General features: G+C 51.6%; 1 protein-coding gene across 1 annotated transcript; it reads left to right on the forward strand.

Moving 5' to 3' along the window:
- Positions 1-7921: 7921 nt before the first annotated feature.
- On the forward strand, positions 7922-14553 carry CD8B (CD8b molecule). The gene is made up of 5 exons (XM_009995615.1): positions 7922-7967; positions 10975-11325; positions 13671-13766; positions 14305-14394; positions 14513-14553. Exons 1-5 carry the CDS (start codon positions 7922-7924, stop codon positions 14551-14553), a joined length of 624 nt encoding a protein of 207 aa, XP_009993917.1.
- The last annotated feature ends 4297 nt before the right edge of the window (positions 14554-18850 follow it).

Here is an 18850-nt window from a genome sequence, read left to right on the forward strand (position 1 = left end):
GGTGTAGGGCGCCCCTTCCTTGTGGTAGTTGGTCCCGTCCACGAACCACACGACGCAGCCTCTGTCCTTGGCCTCCGCCAGGCTGAGGCCACTCTCAAACAGGGGCGCCCGCCGCAGCCTGGGCTCGGCCAGGGCTCCCCCCGGTTCCTCCCCGTCCCTGTCCCCACTGATTAACACCTGGTAGGCACCGGGAGAGGCCTCCCTCACTTCCCCACGGGCTTCCCTGTCAGTCAAAGCCAACACCCAGTTGGCCATTCTGGGGCAGCGCGGCGGACGCTCGTCCCCCTTGCCTGACAAGAGGTACCTGATCGGGCTGCGGGAGGTTTTCAGCAGCACCGGGGCTGTCCCCACCAGGTAGGCCCAGCGCTGCACGGCCCAGGTCAAGGCTAACGCCTCCCGCTCGTAGTCGGTGAGCTGCTGCTCGGCCGGCGTCAGGAGGCGGGAAGCATGGGCCACAGGGAGGAGGACGGCATCGTGCTGCTGGCTCAGGGTGGCCTGCAGCCCCTTCCCGGTGCTGGCCAGCTGCAGCACATAGGGCCTGTCCCCCTGGGGACGTGCCAGCATGGGGGCTCGTGTCACGCTCTCCTTTAGAACCTTCACCGCCTCCTCCTGCTCTGGCCCCCACTCCCAGGGGGTGTCCTTCCTCAGGAGGTGGCAGAGGGGGGCAGCTTTTTCTGCATAGCCCTCAACAAACTCCCTGGAGAACCTCAGGAGAGCCAGGAAGGACCTCAGGGTAGTGGCATCGGCTGGTGCCGACACCTTCCGTATTAGCTCAACCCTCTGCTTCTCCAGTGAGCGCCCTTCCACCCCCAGGGTCACCCCCAGGTAGGAGACCTCCTTCCAGCACAGCTGGGCCTTTGTGGGGCTGATCCTGAATCCCATCTTCTGGACAGCCTCCAGCACCTCCGCCAGCACCTCCAGGTTCTCCTCCTTGGTCCGGGTGTGGATGAGGATGTCCCCGGCGCAGGACAGCACGCTCTCCCGGTGCCTGAGCTTCTCCCACATCCTCACCACGTGCGCGTGGCAGATGGCGGGGCTGTTGTTGAAGCCCGGGGGGACGCGGGTGAAGGCAAATTGCCGTCCTTGAAGGGTGAAGGCAAACTTGTGCCAGGAGTCAGGGTGCAAGGGGATGGCGAAGGATGGGCTGGTCAGGCTGAGCACAGAGAACCACTCAGAACCCTGGGAGATGGCAGCCATGATGTCGGGGTGCTTGGCCACCGCGCAGGTCCGCAGTGGGGTGACGCGGTTCAGGGTGCTGAAGTCAACCATCAGCCTCCACGTTTTCCCGTCAGCTTTCCGCAGGGGCCACACCGGAGCGTTGCAGGTGCTTTGCTGCTCCACCAGCACCCCCTGCTCCAGCAAGGTTTGGATGGTGTCCCACAACCCGTCCTCAGCCTCAGCCGGGTACTGCGGCTGCGTCTGAGGAGGGGGATCTGGCCCTTTGACCACCACCACAGCATCAATCTGCCCACAGTCCAGCTTGCTTCTTGCCCAGACTTGGGGAAACTTCTCTGTGACCCGTTTCACCCGGGGTTCCCACTCAGGGTGGACCAGGAGCTCGGGGGCTTTCACTGCCATCACCCTGTGGCTCGCTGGGATGACAGGCAAGTCACTTTGAGGGCAGCGTAACAGCGCCTGGTTTGCCAAGTCCACCACCACCCCCATAGCTGTCAGCGCAGAGATGGCTAAAATCCCTGGCTTTCCCTTCATTTCCATTTTCCCAAATTTTTCAGACCCTTTGGCAGTCCCAATTTCAAAGGGTACAAGCCCAGTGAAGGGCACTGAGAATTTTTTGCCGTTTGGCCCTGTCAATTTAATTATTTCAGAGGTTTGGAAGAGCCCAGCCTTGCCAGGGGCCAGGTTCAGAATTGAATAAGAGGCACCAGTATCAATTACCATCACTTGTCCAAGCACCCCCCCTCCAATAGTTACATCAACTATCAGGCGCCCCCATGAATCGGTCTTAATCGGTGCCACAAAAAGGGGCGATGCGGGTGCCTGGCAGCCCTATTGCTGAGCCTTAGACCCCGGGTCAATCGGGTTGGAGCTGCTGTGCTTTTTGGCCTCGTGCATGACCAGTTTTTGGAAGAGCTCCGAGTCCGGCAACCCGTCGATGTCCTCCTGCTTCTCGTATTTTATCAGGCGCCTCCTCAGCTCAGCCCGCCATGGGCTAGACTTCTGAAACCTCATCCCTTGCTGGTTCTCCTTGCCCAGACCACCCTTGCCATCAGGTTCTTTTCGGTTGTCTCCTTGCATTTTTCTCATCCCCCCAGTTTGGAAGGACATGGCTGAGGTTTTGCCTTTCTTCCCCCCCAGCATGTACCCTGGGAATGCCTGCTTTTGCAGCTCAAAATTCTGGGTCAGGATCTGCTCCAGCTCTGAGAGCGGCTTCCTGGCTGCATCCCCACCAGCAATCACCCTCAATGGGGGCGTCAGCCCCACCACCAGAGGCTCCTTGAATTCAGGCCTGTCAAAATCAAGGGGGGACTCCTTTGAGCCGGGCAGCCCAGCCATCTGGTAGAGCATCTTTTTACGGTTAACATAAGCATCCGGACGCTCCTCCGGGTTTTGCTTCTCCTGGTGGAAGAGCACTAAGGGGTTGACCTCTGGGAAAAACAGCTTCAGCACAGCTGACTGGACATGCCCGATGTCCTGGACATTGCCCATCTGCACATCCCCCGGCAGAGCTGCAAAATCATCTGGTTTCATGCACTTTCTCACCACGTCTATCAGGTCGCTCATTGAGTTGCCACTCTGGGACATGGGCAGCCGCTGGGCCTTGGACAGCCAGTTGACTGCAGACTCCTTTGTCAACGGGCCCAGCATCTTCCCCGCTGTTTTGAGCTGCTCAGGGCTAAACCAGAGCACAGCCCTGTTAGTATCTATGGCCTGGAGTGGGCTATGGCTGGCTGGCTCGTCAGGGGGGCTCTTTTTAATTTTGGAAGCCTCTGCCTCCCCTCCCTGCAGCTGGCACATCTCCTCCCGCAGAGGAGCATAGGGGGACGGCCGGGTGGGGCCGTTGGCACCCCACACATCATCCTCATAGTCATAGTGGGGCGGGTGCGGGTCCAAGAACTCCTCTCCCTCCCCGTTCCCGAACCGGCCCCGCTTGCCCTGGATGGCAGCCACGATACCCCTCGACACCCCCAGCTCTGCCTGCAGCTCCTGGATCTTGGCATGGCACACCTTATGGTCGGGCCCGGTGCCCCGGTCCCGCTGGACGTCCTGCAGGACTGCCCGCACGGCGCTCTGCGCGTCGTGGGTCTCCCCCATCCATTTGCCAACCTCCTTCTCCAGCTCCTCTGTTTTCAGCTTCTCGGAGCCTAGCTTGCTCTCCAGCCGGGTGATCTCCATCGCGCTCCGCAGGGAGTCCCCGCGCAAGCCCTGCACCTCCGCCCGCAGGTTGTCCACCTGCATTTTCAGCTCGACCTTGCCCTGTTCCAAGGTCTGCACGTTCTCAAGAGCCTCCTTCAACAACTTAGACAGCTCCCTGCTCACCATCAACAAACCCTGCAAAGCCGCACGCTTCTTGCACTTATTGGTGGGTTTGGGCTTTTTGGACTCCTCCGACCAGCTCTCCCACTGCTGGCAGAGCTGCTGGTACGCCTCTGGCCCCTGGAAAGACCCCGGGGACCAAACTGGGGGGAGGCACTTCTGGAGCACAAACTGCTCCAGCTTCCAGTTGCTAACGATGTCACTCATCATCGTAAGGGGAACGAGATCCGAAACGGCTCCTTCTCAGGGCAAAGCTACCATAACACCAGCACCACCAACACACCTGCAGCCCCACCACCAAACCCCTCCAGAAAGGGCCCCCCAGGGAGGTGCAGAGCCTGGCAGCAAGGGAAGGGGGAGGTGGGGATGGGTGGCCACGGCCTGCTGGGCAGCAGCCGCGACCCACCGGCTCCCGGGGAGGGGACGGCGAAGGGATGTGGGAAGGGGTGAAGAGAAGCAGAGGTGTAGTAGGAGCCCGATAATAAGATCTCACCAATCCTTGGCTGGATGTCCTGGCAGTCCCAGGATCCTGGAGATGATCGCCGCAGAGGTCCGGCAGGTTCGGCACCTTTGAGGCAAAGGTGTTGGCGAGGTCCTGTCCCGGTGGCCTTTTATAGCCATGGCAGGTCGTTGTTTGGGGCTGATAACACCTCTGCTTATTCTTGGGTGTTTTTTTTCCTGCAGGTGCTGCATCTCTCCCCCTGCCTTCCCAAGGACACTTTCCTTGTCTTTCCTTATCCTCCTCAGAACTGATTAGGGAGGTTGAAATCACATGGGAGCAGCTGCACTGCCCCTTATCTCTTTTAGGGGGGGGCCAGGATTAGTCACCACTCACTCATGCTAACCTCTGCTTGCACCAGGTGTCCTGAAGAGGGAGAGCTGGAGCCTATCCCCACAGCATCCGTCCTCTCAAAAGCCTCCAAGGGACTTCTCACTTGCTGCACACACCGTTAGCGCCTGGGTTTTTGGGGGTACATCACAAATGGGGCTCACACCTGACACCTGTAACGCACACGGTCCCCCAAGCCCCCCCCTCCAAGCACAAACTGCTTGCTGGGGGGAGACAAAATGGCAGGAGAATTCACACAATTAGAAGTTTTATTCCACTGGGGCTTCTGGACTTCAGAAGCACCATTTTTCCGTGCCACAAACAAACCAGCCCACGGCACACAGACATACCTGGGGGCTACCCCATGATGGGGCCAACTCTGATACTGCACCAGCTGAAGTTCAGCTGTGAATCTGCACCTGCAAAGGCAGACAAATCGCCCCCCCCAGTCTCGTCCTACAAACCATGTCAGCTCAGAGCAGTTTAGAAAAGAAAACCCGACCTGTTTTTCCTCTTGATGAAATTACTCCAGCAGCCACAGCCTTCCCTGGAATAAAAGCATTTCAAAAAATTTAAAAAGCAATAAAATATTCACTCGTAGCTGCTTAAGTCCTGGGGAGTTTCCACCCAGTGGCCTGTTTTTCCCCAACAGGCCCTTATTTCCAGGTTCTGCTGGTACTGGCTGAGTTGGACCAGCCTTGACCAGCCCTCCCCAACCCCTAAAATCAGCCCTTACATCTCAGAAAGCACAGAAGGAATGGATTTTTTCCTTGTACTTTATAGCAGCTGTTCCTGTAGCTTGGCATTTGCACCCAGCTGCAACTACCTCTGCTGCACCGTGGGAGTTCAGCAGAGATGAAACCCCAGCCAGATCCTGCTTCTCATCTGCAGACCCCTTGTCTGCAGAGCCCTTTCTTCTGCCCCAAAGCTTTGCTCCAACCCACCCCGAGAGCAAATACTTTGCTGTAAGAAACCCTTCAGAGGGAGAAAATATAAAGCTGTTGAAAATGTAACAAAACTGGTGAAAACACAGGAAATTAGTGTTGGGGTGGTGAGGTAGCTGGGATGTGGGCTGAGAAAGTGCTCCTGGAATGGGTAAGGAGGAAAGAGCCACAGAGAGGGCACTGAGATGGGACAGGGAGGTGGCTGGGCTGGGCACCAGGGTGGTTGTCTTTTATTTCAGAAGAAGAGTAAATTGTGCAGCCAAATAACACTAATAGGCTGAAATTCAGCGATCTCCTCCATCTTGCCCCGGCCCTGAGCCAAACACTCGTGATGAGGAGCTGCTGTGCCCCAACAAGGTCACCAACAGATCTTGCTTGTGTTAAACAGATCAGTTTAACTTACATCCTTTTCTCCTCCCCAGTTTTCTTCCCAGCACAGCAGCCCCAAACAACCTGGGGATGTTATAAACACCAGCTGCTTGCCTGCACCTTCCCACACTGCTTTTATTATTGTTGGCCATGGGCTGCCAGACAAAGCCATCCCACCTCCAAAATGTTTTCTCCTAGGAGCACCATCCAGTCCCAAGAACATTCTGGCTGCTGCTAAATATCTGAACTGTGATAAACAGCAGCTTAGAAAAAAATAAAATAAAAGTGATTCCTTGTTTCTGCACGCAGACTATTTTTACACTGCAAATATTCCTTTTTCTTTACATATAGGTAAAAGTGCTGCAGGGAAGTGTCCTAAAAATGCTATAATATCCTGGGGAATACTCCCCAACCAAAAATTCTCCTTAGAAAAGCCAATAGATCTGCTTAAACAACCCAGTGTCACCAGCCTTGCAGCAGAATTTGGTGCCCACTGTAATGTGCTCCATGTCCCAGGGTGTAATGGTGACAAAAGCCACCTCTGGGAGCACTTTTGATCCTGGCCAGGAAGCTGGAAGATGCTCCAGGTGACAGCAGCAGTGAGAAAAGGGGGAATGTAGCACAGTATTGAGACTGGGCTCAACTCGCTGACTTCACCATGGGGATAAAGGGAAAACTCACTTGCAGTGGCATTTCTAATCTTAAAAAACATACATATCCCCCTAACCCAAACAAAAATGAAAACAAAAATGAGGTGTTCATACCCTTTTCTGGGGAGGTCCAGATTTGGGAGTGATTTGAAACAAAAGAGGAAAGGTGAGTAGGAGGTAAGGAGGGGAGAGGCAAGGGTTGCTGCACCCCACGCTGGGGGCTCAGCTCTGAAAACAGGAGCTTAACTGCACTGAAATGCATTTGAATGCACTAAATTACTTTCTGGGGGCCAGGAAAGGGTTAATGAGAGATTCAGCCCACCCAAAATTTTAGCAGCTGAGCCCTTGGTGACAAGACTTTTGGTGCTTAGCAACCCACCTCGAGCAGGAAATTCTCTTAAACAGAAGAGGGGAGGGGACGTGTTACAGCAGCATGGAAAAACCTGGTCCAGAACGGACCAACGAATGACACCGTACAAGATGAGAGGCAAGATGAGTTCTTCCTGTTCCTCTGCCAGCTCAAACCCCGGGGGACGTTTCTCACTGTCCCCACATGAGACCCCCCTGGGAAATTCCCCCTTGATAGGAGCCAGTCCTGAGGAGATGCTGAGGCTTTCTGAGGACCACGAGTACCTGCACAAGGCAGGGGGCATAAATGAACCCTGCTTGGCAGCCAAGGGGACAGTGAAAAATAAAAATAATACAGAATTTATCTTCTTTTTTTTTTTCCCCAAACACAGAAATAGGGGAGGCTGCTGACAATAGGTTCACCCCTGTAATTCCACATCATGTAACTTCACTCTTCCAGACCCCAAGTACTTCAAACCTCTCCCTCCAGAAGCCATTTCAAAGCCACTCTGATGTTTTATCTATCATTGAAATATTTCTGCATCTGAGACACGTGCTGTCACAGCTACCACAGCAGCGCCCAATGCAAGGTGGGGAGCCCCAAGCAGAATTTCCTTATTTCTGTGGTTTTTCAGCCACCAAATTTCTTTGAGGTTTCTTGCTCCTGGCTTCAAAGATTGCTGTGATGCCTCCAGCCTCTGCTTTATGGCAAGCTCGTTTGGCAGGCAGCATTTTCCAGGCTCAAAGAGAAACACTTGCTAACGACTCTGCTGAAGAAAACAAACCCATGCCTCAAATTGCATTTTTTTCCTTATTTTGAATTATTTTTCTTTCAGTAGAGGACAAACCAGCCAAAATTCATCCTCTTCTGCTTTTGTTTTTTAACACCTAGAGACAGTATTCTTCATTTTTTAATTGCATGGAGCTAGATGAAAAGGAGGAGGGAAAACTAGGTGATGAAATATGATGGAATCATAGTTAAAAATCAATTAGTTTTCTTACTTTTTTTCACCCTAAAGGGGATCTTGGGGATCCCGTGCAGTGCTGGGGAAGCGCGTGGGGACGCTGCCCTGATGCACACCTGGACTTGGGGCTCAGCACAGCAGAAGCTGCAGGGCTGAGGCTCTGGGTGCTGCCGTGGCAGATGCTCTTTGGCAGCTGTTGGTGAGACATCTGTGCCGAGCTGGAGAAGGACCTCCTGGGGTGAAGCCAACCCCACCACCCACCGGTGACCGGGCGTGGAACCGGGGGAACTGGCACGAAACCCTGTCATTGACTCCATCACGATGGCCCGACCATGGCTCCATCTCTGCCTCTTTCTCCAGATCCCAGGTAAGAGGGACACATCTCTTAAGGGTTGTGGGCATCTAGAATCATTCTGGAGCCTCTCCTCCACCCCACTCCAGCACGTAGGATGTGTTGCAAAGCATCCAGATGGTGACATTTTAAATCTATGGGCACAGTACAGATCTACGGGATATTATTACCTATCACTGCATGATTTTGGACAATAACATGCTTAAGCTTTTGGCCAGCCCTGAAAAGGTCAGGCAGTTGAGATGATCATTCACAGAATCACAGAATCATCCTGGTTGGAAAGGATCTTGAAGATCAAGTCCAACCATAACCTAAATCCACCAACCATAACCTAATCTACCCGTTCAGTGCTTAAATCATGTTGCTACGCACTGTATCTACATTTCTTTTAAACACTCCCAGGGATAGTGACTCCACCACCTTCCTGGGCAGCCTGTTCCAATGTCCAACCACTCTTTCAGTAAAGAAACTCTTTCTAATATCTAGTCTAGGCCCCTTCCAACTGAAATAGTCTTCTTTTTGCCTCACTTCACTTCTCCCTCTCCTCTCCTCTCCTCTCCTCTCCTCTCCTCTCCTCTCCTCTCCTTTCCTCTCCTCTTCTCAGTGCAATATATAATGATATAGACACCTCAGAGTTTGTTTTAGCTGCACCCTCTTAGTGCAGACAGACTGTGGGAAATTGCTGACGGAGAAGTTGAAGTAGCACCTGTCTCCTCTGCCTGTGAAACGTGTAGACAAACCACATCCCAGCAAATTTACTTCTAAATCTATCCAAGGGCTCCATGTTTCTCAAGGGCCACAGCTGGAATTGGTGTGTTACAACACCAGGCTGCCTTCTGCTTGTTGCAGACAGGTTGCAGGAGATCTAGGCTGAATATATACAGTTGGTGTCACAGCAAAATGAAGCTTTACAAGACAAATTGTGCCATCCGTTCTTAGGTGGAAATGGTTGAGAGCTTGAAACCCCCATTAAATATATGTAAGGATGACAGCTGAGCTTGTCCCTGCCAGACATCCTGAGGCACTTCACTGGCACCTATGTACAATCAAAGTATCATGGAATGATAGAATACCTTGGGTTGGAGGGGACCTCTAAGGCATTCTGTCCTTCTCTGATAATATCCTATAGATCTACGTGGGGAGGGGCGGGGAGGGTCCTGCTGACAAAACCTCAATAAATTAGTTTGCTCTGCACATGCAAAGGGAAAAGGGACCATTTTTAAACTGCTACAGGCTGGTCTGGCCAAGCACATGGAAACAAACCCATCCCACCCTGATTCCCTGAGGTATCCTGTGAGAATATACACCAGGTAAGGGAACAGGGAGGTTTTGGGGAAAGAAGGTATGGCAAGGATGAGCTTTTCTGCTCTGACTGTGTCCCAGCTTATCCTGCTGGAATTTTACCACTGGCTCAGAGCTCAGCTGAGCATCCTCTAGCATCCCTTCTCATTCATCTAAAAAAATCTCTCCAATAGCTCAAGGAAAAGGTTTTCCTAGGGTTGATTTTCTTGTGCCCAGCAGAGTCAGACCTCAGGGGACACTGAAGCCACCATGCCCCACAGCCACACACAGTTTACTCCCTAAAAAAACACACGACAGGTTGCCAGAGCAACAATTGGGAAGATTGCTGAAAAAAAAAAACCACAACAACTCTGGAAATCATGTATTTTAATAATAAGTAGACATTTATATTGTCTCAGCACCAGAGGATGTGGTGAAAGGCTGTGGCTGCCACTGTGCAGTGCCAGAATTTCAGCATCGCAGTGTTAGGGCTGAAGTCTGCTCATCTCTGCAGCACCTCAGCAGAGATGGGGGCATTGATGCAGAGACAGAGAACAGCTCTGAACCCCTGCCAGTCACCAGAGCCTTCTTCTCTGCCTGTCCCCCCTGGGGAGATGGAAGACATGAGGGCCATGGGAGACATCAGGGCCATGAGCCAGAGAGATGGCTTCAGGTGTTCCTGTGGCCACACAAATCCATTTCCACACCACTGGGTTTGCAGGGCTGCATGGGGCTGTTTGCAGCCATCACTACCAGCAGCTTTGGATTTTGAAGGAATAGGGGCATTTTAAGGTAAAAAAAAAAAGCCAAAAAAAGTCAAAACCACATGTTTCGTGGAGCGTTTTTGCACAGCTTTAAAACAAGCCTGGGAAACAGACGGGGGAAGAGAGAGCATCCTTATCTTCAGAGGGCTGTTTTTCACTTGGTCTTGGAGTATCTGCATCTTTGTAGGACTGTTTACTGAACAGAAAGGATCACAAGTCACCTGTTATCCTTTTCACAAGGACACATCCTCACTCACACAGAGATACCCTTCACATCTGCCCAGGCCAAACACATCTCAGATAATTTCCATACAAGCTGCAAAGCCCAAACAGGACGATGTGATGCCAAACAAAAGCTTTCAACCCCTCCAACTCCCCTCCCTCCCTCTCCTTCCCCAGGTCTGGAAATCTGTAGAAAAATAATGTTGTCTGAAAGCTAATACCAATTTGGATCATTTTGAGATGTTTTGCATGGTTTTGATCATTTTATGCACCTGAGATGACATTTCCCACAGTGTTACATCTGTTAGAATAAAAATCTGGCAAATCATTTAAGAGGCTCAGAAGAAATGTGTTGAAAGAGGGGTGAAACTTCCCCAGAAATGAGAGGGAAAAGAAGGGCAGGAGGGGTGAAGGTGGAGATGCCCTTCCCTGCACATACTGCCCCAAGGATACCCTCCTCATCCTTCCCCCAACCCTCTACCTCTGAGCCTCCACCCTAGCTGAGTGTTTACAAGGCAAACTCTACCTGTGTGACTTGGCTTGAGCAAAAACCAGCTGGGGACCCAAAAAAGCTCCTGGGGGAATATGGGAGCATCCTGATAAAGATGCTCCCATTTCTCACTTACATGATCCCCTGGTTTGTGACTACTTGGTCCTTTTCAGCTCACGAAGGAAATCTGTGCTTAGTATGGAAGAAAATACTGGCAATAAATTAATAACTGTATATTTCTGTCTTTTTTTTTTTTTTTCCTTAGGCTTCTGTATGAATCTACTTTTATCCCAGACTCCAGAGCATATTTTAGCCCAAACTAACAATAAAACAGAAATCCTCTGTGAGCTGAAGAAGGAGCATACTGGGGTGTACTGGTACCGCTGGAGCCAGGAGAGGCAAAATTTCCAGTTCTTGATGTTTTCCAGCACGTTGGGCAAAGCTGTGTATGGCACAAACATCAGCCAGGAGAAGTTCCGTGTCCACGTGGCGAGTTCCCGCAGCTCCTTCAGCCTGCACATCAGCCAGCTCCATGCCTCAGACAATGGCACCTATTACTGCTCCATCTCCCAGGCCTCCCAGCTCCTCCTGGGCACTGGGACACGGCTCAGTGTGGGTAAGCAGCACCCCCAGAACTCCAAAACGTGCCCCCAGCAGGCTACAAAGAGATCCCCTCGGTGAGGGGTGGTGTGTGTGGATAGAGCATTCTCAGTTTAGAGATGCAGGGTTGGGGCTCTGGGACTTTTCCAAAAAGATCTATAAGACTGGGTAAGGCAGAAAATGCAGAAAATAGCTCAATTCTAGGCCAGCTGCATGTGGTAGTCATTTTGCCACCAGCAGTTGCTCTGCTGTGGTCATGCCTTGAGCACTGAGTTGGTCATAGAATCTTAGAATCAAAGAATGGTTAAGATTGGAAGGGACCTTAAAGATCATCAAGTTCCAACCCCCCTGCCATGAGCAGGGAACCCCACCACTAGACCAGGTTGCACAAAACCTCATCCAACCTGGCCTTAAAAACCTCCAGGGATGGGGCATCAACAACCTCCCTGGGCAACCCATTCCAGTTCGTCACCACCCTTAGAGTGAAGAATTTCTTCCTAGTATCTAACCTAAATCTCCCCTCTCTCAGTTTAAAACCATTACCCCTTGTCCTATCACTGCCCTCTCTCATGAAAAGCCCCTCCCAGCTTTCCTAGAGCCCCTTCAGGCACTGGAAGGAGCTCTCAGGTCTCCCCGGAGCCTTCTCTTCTCCAGGCTGAACACCCCAACTCTCTCAGCCTGTCTTCATAGCAGAGCTGCTCCAGGCCTTTGATCATCTTGGTGGCCCTTCTCTGGACCCTTCCCAACAGATCTTTCTTGTGCTGAGAGCTCCAGAGCTGTACACAATGTTTTAGGATTTCTATGGGAAGTCCCTCAGCCCCTGGTATTGCCATGCCCTGTGCTCTTCTCACCCTCTCTGGTACTTTAAATGAGAGACTGCCTGTGTGTCCTGCTCAGCTCCTGGCTCCTTCCATGCCCTGGTTCTTCCTTATCCTTTCTCCAAGTGACAAGAGCAGCACCAAAGCCAGAGGGCATCACCCCTGGCACCTCTGGGGTGCATCTGACTGCAGCTTTCAAACCTGTCCTTCACATAAGGGATCAAAATGGGATTTATCCCTCAAAGCTCACAACCCACCACCATTGGGGAGCTCCAACCAGAAACCAGAGCTCTCTGCAGGTGGCACGGGGAGAGTGATGCTTTACAGACCCTGGGTCATCCAGCAGCTCCTTTTAGCCCCTTTTCCCCTTGGCCACAGAGCAGAAGGTGCTGTAGAAAAACTAATACATTTGAATTAGAATTAATCCCTTTCTTTGCAGGCTTTTAAGGAGACAAATAACTTATTTAACGAGTTAAAAAGCAGCCCCAGTGCCCCAGCCCTTCTAGTTTGTTTTAATTGTTTTGCAGATATGCCCTGCACATTGAGCTGGCTGAGAAATCTCTTTTGGATTCTTGCTGGCTGAAAGAAAAGCTCGTTTAAGATAAAGGAGAACTGGTTTTTTATCAGCTGGGCACCATATCTTTGTGCAAAGCAAAGCATGAAAAACAGGGCTGAGATTCAACATGATCAAGGACACTCCAATTAAAACTAAACACCAGCAGGTGATCTGGGAGGACTCAGGCTTTGATGGCTATTTTCTTTTTTTCCTTTAGTACACATGATAAAACAAATTGTCTGGAAGTTTCTTTTCTTTAAGCCTATTCTAATGTAAAAAGGGAGAAGTTGTCCAGAAAAATCCCAGACACTTGATTTCGCTCACCTTTTCATGTAAAAGAACGGTGGTTTCCATAGGAACTTCAATCCTGGATAGAAGCAGAAAAAAAATTAGTTTCAAATCACCCAAAATTGTCAATAAGTGGTGTTTGAGCAGTTGGATGTACAGCTGTTTAATGACATGACTGGGATATTTTCCAACTTTACAGAGAGATTCATGCTCTCCATTAAAATTCAGATACACCATAATAAATCTTGCCTTCATTTTATCAGGGAAAAAATAAATTAAAATCCAATTTTTGAGCAAAGAATAGAGCAACCTGACTATGGAAATGATCCAAGGATCCCTTAAAAGCTCCTCAGAGCTACTGAAATCTGCTACCTGCGATTTCACGCAACACTGATCAGATGGTTCCTGGAATTAAATGTAGCTCAAGGAAGTTTCCTTTTTCCCTTTCTTAACCTTCTGCCCTTGCTTGCCTGGTACCTGGTTTTCATTAACACTTTTACAAGCTCTTGGTAACTCCTGTGGGCACCACAAGGTTCAGGTCAAGCTCCCACCCCTCCAGATGACCCAGGACTTTGTGGCCATCCTCAGATGGGACTAAATTTAAAAGCCAACATTTCCAGCCCGTCCTGCCTGCTTGTTTGAGACCTTCACTGCAGTCGGTGCCATATTTACCACCCTCTTCTCCTCCTTATCCACCAGTTGATGTTCTGCCTCTGCCTCTGAAGACCACTCTGGCACCAACCTCCAAAAAACCCGTGCAGTGCATAACCAAAAGCAAAGCTGCCAGCAAGAAAGGTACAGCAGCAGGTTGGCTCAGGCTGTTTTGCAAAGAGGGGTTGCTGAGCTTCTGAGGGTTCAACTGGAGGGTGTCCAGGGGCAGGGGAGGTGGCAACCACAAAAGGACCCTGCCGGGGTGGGCATCCAGGTCTGCCTAGACCCACTGCTCCACATGGAGCTGAATTCTGCTTTTATGAGCAGTTCCCTGGGGTATACAAGGGTTTGGGAGGTACTTCCATTTAGCTCTGCCTGAGCTCTGGTGTCACTTGGGTGTACAGCCCCTGTGGGTGCAGTGTTAGTCCTCCAGGCACGGGAAATTCAAAACAGCACAAAAAGGGTCACTGGGGCTCATGGCCAAGTTCCCTGCAATGCCTTCAGATGTAATACATCCCCCAAGGGATGTCCAGGGTGATGGTCTTGTCCTCCACTCCTCCTGAGGACCTTCCTGGCTTTACTCTCCTCCCCACCCTTCACCCCCCAAAGCTGCCAAGGTGGGATGGTGCTGGGTGCTGATCTGGGAGGGCAACTCCACACCATCTCCCCTCCTCCTCTCCAGGTGCCTGCAGCCCCCTGGTCTGGATCCCACTGGCCACCGGTGCCCTGGTCCTCCTGCTGAGCCTGGTCCCCACTGCCCACCACCTCCACCGTAAGTATCCTGCCAGCCCAGGTGGACAATGAGGGGTGTCAGGCCACAGGACAGCCCAGGATCAGGAATGGGGAGATGGGAGTAGGTCCTGGGGCTGATGGACACCATCTCTTCCCAGGTCTGCGGCGGAGGCTGTGGCTTCGTATCCACAGGCAGTAAATCCCAGTGGCTCCCCCACCTTGAGCAGGCAGGGAGAAAATACCAACCCTTCCTCCACGGTGCTGAGTCCTGCCTGGATGTGACCTGGGGAGGACCTTACAGGATGCAGAATTGGGCTTGCACTGTGAGACAGACATTTCTTCCCTGCCATGGACCACGACTTTAATATTTTTCTTTGCTACAAGAGCTGTCAAAAGGAGCAGGAGTAAACCAAAGGCTGGTTGATCAGACTTGGTTAATGAACACTTTGAGAGCAGACAGCAGGGGCAGGTGGCTGCACAGCTTGTGAAGGCCCTGTCCAGGCATATTTGTTAGAAATAGTGAATATATTCACTACTTCTCAGCCATTCTGCTCTGCAGGCTGGTGTCCTGTGGCTGCACAGGGTGCAAGACATGGCTGCACGACAAGCAAAGAGCCACAGGCTCTGCCTGGGAAGGAGTGAAAGCAGAAGTACAGCTCGGGGGGAGCAGGTCTGGGAAAGCACCTTCTCCCACGGGAGGTTGCAAACAGCCCAAAGTGGGAGAGGAAAGCCAGACAAAGCCAGGCACCCAAGGCCAAACACCTGGCACAGCCCGAAGGCCAACACAACCTCTGAGAGCAAACAGCAGCTGGGGACTGGCCCGAAACCCAGCAGGGTGACAGAGTGACAGCAATGGCCCTTCTGGTGGCCCTGAGTGTTGGGGGAATGCCCTTGTGTGCTGAGCCCTCAGCAACGTCCATGGGCTCAGGCCCATGGGTGCTGAGCCCCAAGCACTGCCAGAAGCAGGACAGGTCTCCCCAGGGATGCTAACGTGGCTCAGCCACTGCCCAGAGCTGCCAGGCCAACGTGGGGCTGGAAATCCAGCACCTGGCCAAGGGCAGGTGGCACTGGGTGCATCCCCAGCCCCTCATCTCTGCTGAACAGGGCACAGGGCTGTGTCAGCTGCAGCGAGTACCACCAGAAGGGGGTCAGACACCTCCTGTCCCCACCAGCACAGGTGGGAAGGACAGCAGCTGTTTTTACAGCTGAAGAAGATACAGGGATCTCCTGTCCTGCCTGTGTCCTTACCTTTCTAATATATTTTTTTCTGGAGAACTTGATCTCAAAAGCAGCCATGGGTCCTCCCTGAGATGGATGTTTCCCCTAAATGACACAGCAATGAAGCAGGCAGGGGTGCAGCCTGAGCTGGCCTTCCTGGGCTGTGATGCCCACCCAGAAGCTCAGGTGACCCCAGGCCCCAGCCCTCCAGGGAAGCTGCAGGAGGGGTCCCCAAGCATCCCTGCCTCCAACACCCCACACCAGCAGCACACTCTGGCCTCTGTGAATGCTTAAGTGAACTAAACCCACCATGTGCAAGGACTCTGTGCACAGATCTTGGCCCTAGGAGAAGAGGATTTGTATGACCAGGACAGCTACAGGGAAACTCCTTTGAAACTTCCATGGGCAGACATTTTTTTTTTTTCAAAACCAAGAGCTTTTCCCTCTGCCTGCAGCTTCTTTTGAAATCCCAGCTCTTGAGGCAACTTGACCTTACTGTCCACCTCTGCTTCACTTCTCCCACCTCTTAGCCAGCACAGGAATTGGCCTCCCATGACACTGGGTCTGGGGAGTGAAAGACTGTAAAAGAGGTCAAAAAATCACATGTTGCAATAATATCTTATTATTATTTTATCATTTATATTCTATACTTACATTCCAAGTATATTCTCTATTCTATAATCTATTTGGAAAATGGACTACAGAATGTATAATTATATATTCTATATTATTTTTTAAATACTACAGTTATTTTTTCAATAAACATGCTTTTCAATAAGCAGGTATATCTTGAAAGCATTCAACTATTCAAGGAGAGCAGAGCAGAAATACGGGTATTTCAGGCATGGAAGTGAATACTCTTCATGTTTTTGTAAAACTTCTGTAAATGGATTGATAAAAAAATTGGCAGCCTTTCCAGAGTGTCTCAGTTACTAATCTAATATTGGTAGGGCTCAATTTTTCTTCATTCTTTTAAGCTGTCCAGTCATTTCTCTGTGGAGGGCCTGAGTTTTTGTCAGAGAAACAAGTGAAATCAAATCAGGTGCAGCTGAAAACTTTCAATTGAAAACAAGCTACTGTCATGAGAGCAGAAGTTGTACCTGACTTTAAAGCTCCTAAATATATAGTTATATAAATATATAACTAAATATATAGTAGTTAGGGATCCCCTCACTACAGCAGAGTGATAGCCCTGGCAAATGTTCTCCATCTCCATATGCCAGCATGTTCACCTTCATTGGAACCATGCTGAGACGTGGGAATCAGGAATTTTCCCTCTTTGGTCTCACGAAGGCTCTGCTTTTGAAAAAGTCTGGTGAAACTGCTGCTGTTGTTTGTGCAAAGCTCCAGAAAGCATCTCCCATATCCACGGGCAAGTGGTCACCTGGAGGCAGCAGCAAGGGTGAAGCCTGTTGGCAGGGCGGAAGCCCCTGTGGTTAGAGAAGAAAACCACGAGGAGTTTAACAAAAGCACGAAACATCCCCCTGGGGCACGGAGCTTTCTGGTGGGTTTCAGCTCACAGACCACCTGCCTTGCACAAAGCAGCTTTTGCCAAAGCAAGTGCAAAGAGAGCAATCGAGCACCTGAAGAACTCAGCTGTGTCTGCAGTGCATGTGCCTGGAGATAACAAAGACGCACCAGGAGGTGCTGCGGGACACCCCTGCCTTGCTTGCTGGGCAATAAAATATGAGCCCTGCAGCCACAGTGCAGGACTTGACCATGACTTCTGTGGAGCTGGAGCTGCTGTGAACCCCCAAATGGCTGGAGCCAGCAGGACTTGGGGGCTGATCCCACCTCAGGCTCCAGCACCATCAGGCTGAACCTCTAGGGAACACATCAAGGCGAGACCCTCGAGGCACCATTAGGAAACAAGCAAAGAGCCACAGGCTCTGCCTGGGAAGGAGTGAAAGCAGAAGTACAGCTCGGGGGGAGCAGGTCTGGGAAAGCACCTTCTCCCACGGGAGGTTGCAAACAGCCCAAAGTGGGAGAGGAAAGCCAGACAAAGCCAGGCACCCAAGGCCAAACACCTGGCACAGCCCGAAGGCCAACACAACCTCTGAGAGCAAACAGCAGCTGGGGGCTGGCCCGAAACCCAGCAGGGTGACAGAGTGACAGCAATGGCCCTTCTGGTGGCCCTGAGTGTTGGGGGAATGCCCTTGTGTGCTGAGCCCTCAGCAACGTCCATGGGCTCAGGCCCATGGGTGCTGAGCCCCAAGCACTGCCAGAAGCAGGACAGGTCTCCCCAGGGATGCTAACGTGGCTCAGCCACTGCCCAGAGCTGCCAGGCCAACGTGGGGCTGGAAATCCAGCACCTGGCCAAGGGCAGGTGGCACTGGGTGCATCCCCAGCCCCTCATCTCTGCTGAACAGGGCACAGGGCTGTGTCAGCTGCAGCGAGTACCACCAGAAGGGGGTCAGACACCTCCTGTCCCCACCAGCACAGGTGGGAAGGACAGCAGCTGTTTTTACAGCTGAAGAAGATACAGGGATCTCCTGTCCTGCCTGTGTCCTTACAGCTGCCCCAGATCCAAGGACCGTGTGGCTCCAGAATCCCCAGTCCTCCCTCCCCTCCCAGCAGCAGGGAACTGCTGCTCTCCCCTCTAATATATTTTTTTCTGGAGGACTTGATCTCAAAAGCAGCCATGGGTCCTCCCTGAGATGGATGTTTCCCCTAAATGACACAGCAATGAAGCAGGCAGGGGTGCAGCCTGAGCTGGCCTTCCTGGGCTGTGATGCCCACCCAGAAGCTCAGGTGACCCCAGGCCCCAGCCCTCCAGGGAAGCTGCAGGGGGGGTCCCCAAGCATCCCTGCCTCCAACACCCCACACCAGCAGCACACTCTGGCCTCTGTGAATGCTTAAGTGAACTAAACCCACCATTCTTCTACCCTGCAAGGACTCTGTGCACAGATCTTGGCCCTAGGAGAAGAGGATTTGTATGACCAGGACAGCTACAGGGAAACTCCTTTGAAACTTCCATGGGCAGACATTTTTTTTTTTTCAAAACCAAGAGCTTTTCCCTCTGCCTGCAGCTTCTTTTGAAATCCCAGCTCTTGAGGCAACTTGACCTTACTGTCCACCTCTGCTTCACTTCTCCCACCTCTTAGCCAGCACAGGAATTGGCCTCCCATGACACTGGGTCTGGGGAGTGAAAGACTGTAAAAGAGGTCAAAAAATCACATGTTGCAATAATATCTTATTATTATTTTATCATTTATATTCTATACTTACATTCCAAGTATATTCTCTATTCTATAATCTATTTGGAAAATGGACTACAG

Source organism: Chaetura pelagica, unplaced genomic scaffold (assembly GCF_000747805.2).
Source record: "Chaetura pelagica isolate M959 unplaced genomic scaffold, ChaPel_1.0 scaffold34, whole genome shotgun sequence".
Lineage (NCBI taxonomy): Eukaryota > Metazoa > Chordata > Aves > Apodiformes > Apodidae > Chaetura > Chaetura pelagica.